The 9574-nt window shown below is 42.4% G+C and overlaps 1 protein-coding gene across 1 annotated transcript in view; it reads right to left on the reverse strand.

The window, feature by feature from the left end:
• Window positions 1-9574, reverse strand: part of LOC107088489 (sorbin and SH3 domain-containing protein 1-like) — a 73127-nt gene that overhangs the window by 9593 nt on the left and 53960 nt on the right. The window contains exons 17-19 of the mRNA XM_015380700.1: window positions 3408-4829; window positions 1067-1131; window positions 784-954 (exon numbers count right to left, since the gene is read on the reverse strand). Coding sequence (XP_015236186.1) covers window positions 784-954; window positions 1067-1131; window positions 3408-4829 — 1658 coding nt within the window. The remainder of the gene's footprint in view (window positions 1-783; window positions 955-1066; window positions 1132-3407; window positions 4830-9574) is intronic.

The following is a 9574-nucleotide window of genomic DNA, read 5'->3' on the forward strand; positions in this document are numbered from 1 at the left end:
AAAATGGCCAGAAAAAGAGAACTTTAAACTGAAACTCGACAGTCTATTCTTGTTCTTAGAAATGAAGGCGATTCCATGTGAAAAATTGGTAAGAAATTGAAGATTTCCTACAACGGTGTTTACTGCTCCCTTCAGAGGACAGCACAAACAGGCTACTGCCGGTACTATTTAATGAAGATGCAAGTTGGGGACCTGTGAGGCGTCTGTTTCTCAAACTAGAGACTATAATGTATTTATCTTCTTGCTCAGTTGTGCAACGCGGCCTCCCACTTCTTTTTCTACTCTGGTTAGAGCCTGTTTGTGCTGTCCTCTGATTGAAGTTCAGACTAGTTTAAAGTTATCTTCATTGAACAGTACAGTGGTTCTCCTTCAAAAAAATAAGGACATTTCAATGTGACACCAAACTTTTGAACTGTAGATTATATATATATATATATATATATATATTTGTAATTATACATTTACAGTAATTCTGCTTAAATGGTATGCTCTTTACTTTCAATAATGTTTCCTCTGTGTCACTTTTATTCTGCAGCAAATAAGATAAATCCGAGTAAAATTAAAGGTTTACTTTAGATTTAAAAAGTGCATCAGTTACATTCCTTCTTGTTGAAAATATTTGCTAAAATCAATTATTTCCAAAAATGCTTTAATGATGTATTAATGTAAATACTACATATTTAATGTTAAAGGTAACTTTTTTTGAGTTTAGAGTCCCTCATCTCTCCTTTCCTTCTCCCTTCCTGCCTACAGAGGCGATAAGATTTCGGCCCTGCCTGTTACCTCGATGCCTGATTTCCTCTTTTCGGCGTTATCTGTGATGTTGAGCAGGTCTCCGAAGCGCTCGTTGGTGATGAACTGGTGGTGCGTTGGAACGATGCCCGTGTGTCTCCTGGCCGCGATGTCGGCCTCTTCCTGTTCCCGCTTCAGCCGCCGCTGCTCCTCCAGGATTTTCTGTCAGGAAACCAGACAAACGTATGAAGTTCCTCTGCATGAAAGATTCCGCCGCCTCATCTGGACAGAGGTTAAATTCCGAAATTAGTTTTTGGACATCTAGATAAATTACCTCTTTGTCTCCATGACGCTTCCTCAACACTTCATCCTGGTTTTCCCCGGGTGCTGGGGAGGAGTCTGAGAGAAATAACAAAATTATTTTACTGCCAACTTTATGGTGAATAAACACTTTTAAACCAAAGGTGTGATATTGCTCTCAACTCTGCAATTCCAGTCAACTGAATTAAAAGAAATACAATCATAAGCATGCATAAATTGAATGACAAAAAACATAAAGAACACTCCAAAACAAACAGGTAGGTATCTGCATGCACATGAGAATGGAAATGCAAAATTAAGAAAAAATACAAAACGTAGTATAACCTGCAGTAAAAAAAAAATGAAAAATCAACATTGCATCATGGGAGTTTTGATGGTGACGGACCAACCAGCATCTGAAATTTTATAAAGGTTTCCATTCATTTGATTCATTTGTCCCTGTGACATCATAGATGTTTCACTGAATCCAACCAAGGAGCACATTAAACATCCACTGATGTCCAAACAGAAAATATCTCATCTGTTTGGGAAGCAGAGATGGATGACCAACAGAGAAAACCCATGAAAGAAAAAACAAGAGAAGATGCATCGTATGTGATGTTGTAGAGGGTATAAAAAGTCTGCAGATTTCTGCTGTTATGCATAGATGTAAAAATTGTCATTTTTTTCATCATTTGGAGTGGCATAGTTACAATAAAACATGGCTGCACACCCTTAAACGAATGCATTTGGAATTGAACACAGCAATCAGTCTTTAGTTTAAGTTTATCAATAAGGCATATTTTGACTTGGCAATATTTGCCCCGATCTTCTCTGCAACATCCAATCAAATCAGTCAAATTGTGCTGGAATCTCCTGAGCGTCGCTCATTTAAACTAATTCCAGGCTGGACGTGCAGGAAAGAAGCCGTTATTTTACCTGCTTTAAGTTCTGTTGTGTTAACCAACATAGACTGTAACGTGTGTCTGTTCATACTAGGGCTGCAACTAATGATTATTTAGCAAATCGATTAATCTGTCTATTATTTTTTAGATTAATTAATTAATAATCAGACAACCAAAGGTTCCTTAAAGAAGGTTTTTACTCAAATAAACCAGGTAATAGTAAAACTTTTCCACTTAAGTTCCTCAATAGAGCAAATTGACAGACAAAATCTTAAAAGAAATATGTTTGCATATTTTTTTTTTTACAATTTTTATATAACTACTGCTCTAACTAAAGGTTTCACAGTCTCTATACTCCAGGTAACAATTAATTGATCACTAAATAAGTTAATGATTATTTCAATTGTTTCAGTCCCAATTCATACCTTGACTAAGGCCCATACATAAGCTTAAAAAGCATGATGCTGCCACCGCCGTGCTTTATTGTGGGCATTGTGCTGTTTTAGTGATGTACTTGTGATTTTTGCAGAAGGCACGCTGAAAATTTTTTTTTTCAACTAACTTGTCCACACATAGGGCTAATATGGATACCAAATTTGTAAATGCAAAGCTGGTATTTTCTATAAAAACTGCAGGTATTTATACAAAATACCAGCTCTGCATTTAAAAATGTGTTTTATTTTGAAAGGGAACTCCAGGTCCTGGTAACCATTATTTCTCCACTTGATGATGACTCGTCAATTTGCTTCATGGTATTTCTAAATGCACGGTCATTCTTTCAGGCCCTTCTCCTGAATGATAAATGTGTTCCTCTGAGGAAAGCTAAGAGCTTTTATTTCAGGTCAGTTACAGTCACTTTGAATGCTAGTAGGTGTAGTCCGCCAATCCGCCACTTCCCCAGTGGTGCAACTGTGTTTCATTATTCATTTTTGAGTCTGAGTCATAGTTGAAGAAAAGGGCATCCCAGCAGCTTGTGCAGACTTTTTATATTCACTATTTAACTGAATGTTTGGCTTTTACTTTTCAGATGAACCTCGGGGAATTGTTTATCAATTATAGCCAGGCATTTGTGAGAAATGTACCAAAATGTATGGCTTCAACATTACATCATCTTGGGAATGTAATAAAATACAAACTACAACTTGTATCGATGTAATGCTTTCGCAGCCTCATGCATACAACTCTATTCTGAGGTCCAGAGGGTATATATACATTACCAAAGGCTTCCTGAACCTCCTAAAGTCAGTGAGGTGTTTGGATGAGTGAACTCATTCACAGTGAAAATGGAAGAGCTCCAAACAGCACACTCAGAATGAGATGGACTATTCCCTGTCACTTAAACACACCACACAGACTAGAAATGGAGGACGGTGGCGTTGCTTTGTGGAGAAAAAAGGGACACGAGGTGAAGATCAATGAGAGACCACAGAGGGAGAGGGTGACAGCAGTGAAAGGGATGGAGTTAGCAACCTCTGTGGTGAGCTGCCAGCGGCTGCAGTAGGTTCCCGTTGGCGTCAAAGACCTGCCCGTTACTCAGCTGCTCCGTCCCGCCGCCCTCCTCGTTACTCAGCTTCTCCAGGACCTCCAGGGAGGAGAGCCGCAGGGGGATGAAGGGTCTGGGTTCCGGCGACAGGCTGGGGGGCTTCTGGGGGCCGGCCGTCACCTTGGTGGCTAACAGTGTCCTTCGGGTTTGGTGAGACTGTAGGTTCTTCCGTAGTCTGAAGGGGGCTGGGACCATGAGGAAGAGGTTACCGGGCAGCATGGCCTTCTTCTCTGCAGCTGCCGGCTTCTCCTGCTGAACCGTGGCCTGCTGCCTCTCGTGACGGAGGATAGTGGTGAAGCGGGTGTAGGAGGCTGGGCAGGAGCCTTTGCATTTACTGGGCTTGAGAAGCAGTTGATGGTTTAAGTGGTGCAGGAGGTGGTGGTGATGGTGCTGCAGATGGTTCTGCTGGTGAGGGGATGCAGGCGGAGTTTTTGATTCACTGGCACTTTGGTGGAAACATTCTTGTGGATTTTTATTAAAGATCTGCTCTACTTCAGCCTCAGTGTTACAGGGGGACTCAGTCCTGTCGTCATGTCCGTCCCCTGAGGGGGAGGCAGCTTTATCCACTGTACAGTTCCCCGCTGATGAGGTTCTTAAGTCGTGGCCCTCTGCCTCCACCAGAGAGCAAACATCCGTCTTTGTGGCGTTAGCCACCAGAAGGGCCTCGGCTGAGACTGCAGACGCCATGCAGGGAGGGGAGGGGCTGTGGCTGGGGCTGTGGTTTTGGCTGGAGTGCAGGGTGGGCAGGGAGGAAGAGCGGCTGGGAGCAGAGCTGGACCGCTGAATAATCATTTCGAACTCACTGACCCGAGACGACACGTTGTCCCGTCGAACGTTCCCGCCGTCCACCGCCTCCGACCTCTCGCCGTCACCCTTCGCCTTCTCAAACAGAGAGGTCAGACTGCGGACGCTGCCTTGGGGGCTGCAGCCGACAGAGCTGGGCCTCTGGATGTGATGCATGGACCTGTACAGGCTGGAGAACTCAGATGCGCTCCTCCGGATGGCAGGGGAGACACCTCTGAGGCCATCCCTGCACTCAGCACCACAGTCTGATAGTTGAGCGCCCTCCTCTTCCTCTGCTTCATTACAGCACCCTGTGTAGATCTCCTCACAGCTGTGGGCCTTAGGCTGCCTGACAGCATCAGTCCTGCTGTCCTGACTGTCACCACTGGGTGGCAGCAGCTTAGGCTTGAACTTAGAGGGCAGGATCTGCGGTATGCAGGCTTTGGCAGCAGATAGAGGCTTCTTACTCTTACACTGGTCACCTATTGCATTACTGGCAAGAACCGTTCGACTATTTACAGAGGAGCAGGGTGAAATTATATAGCCATTCCCACCTTTATAATCCACTGGCAAGCATGCAGGACAACAGAATAAACAACATGTTAGATTACAATGATCACAAGATTGCACACGTACACACTAAAACAGTTAGCCACATTTCTAAGTTCAAAACCAAATTCCATCGAAGGTGGATGAGAGGAAGCTGACTTGATGCCCTGCGCATCAAGCAGAGATGACTGTCGAACTAACAGCATGAAACTGCATGGCGATGTTTCCTAAAAAAATGGAGCAATCTCTGACAGCAACCTGTTTCATCAACACGGCGAGGGTGCAGACAGCATTAAAACAGCTATATGCCATGAAATGTTATGTGATGTTGGAGGTTATTTCAGAAGAGCTAAAACCAGTCCCTCGTTCTTCAACTAATCTTATTTCAAAGTCTTGCATAAACCACAAAGTTCAGCGTATTTTAAGGGGGATTTTATGCGACTGAGCGGCACAAAATACTGAGCAGTTGTGAAGTGGAGGAAGAGGGATGCTTCACAAATACGTATGAAGCAACTTGTTCTACCTTTGCTGCATCCTCTGCATGGTTTGTAGTAAACAGAACTTCCTTATCAGGGTGGTCTCTTCCACAAAGGATTGATTTTTGGACACTATGGCTGATATTTGTCCAGTCTGCAGAGTTTTCTACCTGACCTTGGGTTCTTTACAGCTCCTAGAGATTAAACATGGGTCTGTTTCTCTTATCAATGCTTATGCATGACAAGTTTTTCCCTCAGCTGCAACTTTTTTTTTTTGGACTTTACCCAAATGTACAGCCACGCTGCTGACATCGCCCCAATTCATCTGCTACTCTGTTAGCAGGTCACGTCGCCTCTGAGTGCAGGATAGAAATGCTGGAAACAGAGATTTATCAGAGATCGGGCTAATTTAGATATCCCTATTATATCAGGATTTCCCTAACAGATAAGGAAGAAAAAAGCCAACTGTGGAAATAAAGTCTAAAAAAAAGTGATGTTTTTATAACCATGGGTGTTTTTTCTTCCACTTCACAGCTCTGTGCTGCTGTATTTTGGCCTAAAACATAGAATCCCACCAGCATACAAAAAAGTTTCTAGTTAAAATGTGGCCAACTGTGGCAAAGTTAAACTTTCTAAATACTTCTGCAAAACACTGAATGTTGCATTAACCTCCTACGCAAACTTTCCATTGTTTGATTTTTGCAGAATCTGTAAGCGAGGCTGTCATTACGCCGTTTCCCTACTAGTTTCTAAATTAAAAATAAATCCTGAGACAATCATCTTCTAGTTGTTGGTTCCTGGTGAGAGCAGGCTCGTGACTGCAGCCCAGATGGTGCAGGGAAATGACACAACACTTTCACATGCTGCGAGGCTGACCGATCCGCCACATTCAAATCCGTCAGGAAAACACACCCTGAGGAGGATGACTCTGAGTTTTATTCATGGCATATGGCGAGTAAAGAGTCACTACCCTGGCCATGGAAACAGCCCAACTGGAGAGTCAGTTTTTATCTTTGTAAACAAAGATATTTTTTTTTTCTGTTTTGTGGGCATAAGACTAAAACACATGATGAAGGGCTCGGTTTCTTACTTTCTTTGGGCTTGTTTTTTTTTCTGTTTCATGAACAGTGAGTGACTCAAATGACTAAGGTGGTGGTGGGGGCCTCAGGCAGGAGTTCAGAGAGAAGCATGTTAGTCAGTTGACTGGATGGGTGATTTTCAAACAGCATAGTTGCATATCTATTATCAGAATCTTCTTTTTTCTGCATCCAGATTATAACTGCCATTTAAAATGCCCAGCTTTAAAAGTGCATGTTTACTCTGCTCGGTACATTGGGTCAAAGTGTCCCCTCCTTGTATCTCCTCTCTGCTCTGGCATTCCAGCTCCTGACCCCACACTGACAGCTGACTTCCTCATGCCTGCCCACCCTCTGTGTCCCCTCCTGTTTATCTCACAGCTCTGTTTATCTCACTAGTACCTCCTCATCCATACCCTCTGTGCTCCCTGGCTCTAAAACGCTCTGAAGTTTTGCCCTAAGCCTGCCTGGAGACTGCTAACTAACAGCTGGGGCTGGAAGGGAGGAATGAATCCACAAGGTTAGATTTCATCGACTTAACAAGACAACTTCAAACCCTCCGTGAGTTTTCCAAAGCACATGAAAAGATTTACAGGTGCATCTAAATAAAGTGGGACGTTATTGGAAGGTTAATTTATCTCAGTAACTCGATTTCAACACATGAATCTGACTTGACATTTGTCCGGCGGAGGGTCAGTGGCACCTTCCGCAACAACAGCTCAATGATAAAAAGGCTAGCAATCCAGAGCTGTATCTAAGCATGTTGAGATAAAAGTTAAGTGGAAGGAAAAACTGCAGATCAGAGATAAACAGAGCTTTGAGAAGACTGTGAAGAAGAGAACCAAAGGTAAGTCTAAAAGCTACAATATGACTATTAAAGATAAGGCTATAAAAGGAGATAGAAGTGTTATTTTATGCTACATAATTATTAGGAAAACTTCTGCTAACTTGACATATACATTCAGAAGTGAAGGATCTTAAGGCTCATGCTGAAGATGCTTGCTGTTTTGCATTGTGCTTTATAATAGCAAAGTAAAAGAAAGTTGAGTGGAAGGAAAAAAGTGCATGCGCATCGAGGATTCAAAACCTGCTCTGCCAAGGCCACACCTGTGTTTAATGCATTCATAAGAAATTTAGGCTACGTTCACACTGCACCCTAAAGTGACCCAATTCCGATTTTTTTGCCCATATGTGACCTGTATCTGATCTTTTTATGACAGTCTGAACGACACAGATCGGATTTTTTCAAATGCGACCCAGGCCACTTGGATATGTGGTCCTGAATCCGATACGTATCTGATCTTTTCAAATGCGACCTGTGTCTGTACGGCCAGGTCGCATTCATCCGACCTACACGTCATTGATACTTGACAAATGTTACTAAACGTTACTAATCTGCGTCCTACTAAGCGGAGGCGGGAAAAACTAACAACCATGGCGGAAGATAACACAGAGAGCAGTCAATGGAGAGAAAGTGAGGTTGCTGACTTAATTCATATTTGGAAAGATAGCTCGATTCAGATCAAACTCGAAGGGTCTTACCGGAACCTGGCTCTCTTTCTTTTTGATCTTCTTAAAAAGATTTTGTTCGTAATGTGCCTGCTCCTGTTGGAGAAGAACTTAAAGAACGCAATATACGCTGCGGTATTACGAGTCATGTTTACTTCCGCAAACACTGAGGACGCTTGCTACATGTGACGTCATCGCGTTGAACGCTTTTCAGTTCACACAGTAGATCACATACAAGTCACATATACTTGGAAGTGTGAACGGACATGCAAAAAAAATCCGATTTCACTAAAAAATCGGAATTGAGCATTAAGGCCTGCAGTGTGAACGTAGCCTTAGAGTATTAGAGTCTGCAGCTGTCCAAGTTTTTCTTTCACTGTAGCGTGTAGCAAACATCCAAAGTTCCAATATGCTTACTTTAGTATATTCTGCTGTAAAATGATTCTTATATTTTCGTTTTTTTATTGGAGGATTCAACCTATTTCACAGGATGCAAAGCTTTGAGTGGTAACTAGGTGACTGTCAGGGAGTAAACCGAAACTTTTTGGCTTATTTTTCTGACTAATCCAATCACTGACAACCAGTCGCCTGGAACGCTCGTTTAACAGAGCATCACTTTGAACAGATACGCACATGTTCCACAAACCCGCTCTCTCTTGTTGTGCCTGCAAAATCAAAGTACTGCACAGATTATTGCAGTGCCTGCACACTCTCACTCGCATTAAACAAACACCACCTTGCATAGTCTAAAATACGGGATAATTTATCGGACTTGCGGGCATCTGTGAACAACTATCTATATCAGGGAGACTTGGGATGTCTGATGTAGTTCAGTTTGTTGCTCTGAGCTCATTTTTCCTTACTGATATACATTGAAACTCTGCAACAAGTTGCCATTAGATTCCAAACACATCCTCCAACTGTTCCGTAAAAATTAAAAAAATATTGAAGACGTTTCGCCACCTCTCCAGGAAGCTTTCTCATTCATTGAGAATTGAGGAAGCTTCCTGGAGAGGTGGCGAAACGTCTTCAAATCTTGAAAACCAAGTCCAGTGGATATTTTTTGAATTTTTACGGAATGACTATGACCTGGATGACTGAGAACCTTCATCAGCATCCTCCAACTGTGACATTCTTTGTGTTGAGCTACTTCTAAAACCAGAGAGAGAACCAGAGGGGTCATATTAGCAGCAAAGTGCTAACTGAGTGAACCTTTATTTCATTTAAAAGGTGGAGAAGCACAGAGTCCAAGTTGCTTGAGGTCCAATGTAAAGTTTTCCCAGTTTGTGATGATTTATCACCATTTTTATGGAGTCCCATGCCAGAATAGCAACGACCAGATCAGTTTTAAAGGAGATAAATTCATTTTACGGAGAGTATCTTTCAGAAAGAGCGGCTAACACATTTTATGTACATATGCTGTACAGCAGAGTCTGCAGATATGCATGTGTTAAAGTCAGTTGTCTGTCTACAGTCTAACAGCAGCTTATTCCACGGTCTGGGTTTCACCAGACATTCAACTAACTACAACATAAAGAGCATTTTTATCACACTGAAATCAATATGGTGAATCAACCTTTCAGGCTAGTGAGGCCTCATCAAAACAACCTTTAAACCTCTCCTCTAACTTAAAGGAAAATTCCGGTTTTTAACACTTTTAGCCCCTTTTCTGTAGTGTCAAGGATGAAATCGAATGATCGA

The sequence above is a fragment of the Cyprinodon variegatus genome, unplaced genomic scaffold (assembly GCF_000732505.1).
Source record: "Cyprinodon variegatus isolate N-32 unplaced genomic scaffold, C_variegatus-1.0 Scaffold11, whole genome shotgun sequence".
Taxonomy (NCBI): domain Eukaryota; kingdom Metazoa; phylum Chordata; class Actinopteri; order Cyprinodontiformes; family Cyprinodontidae; genus Cyprinodon; species Cyprinodon variegatus.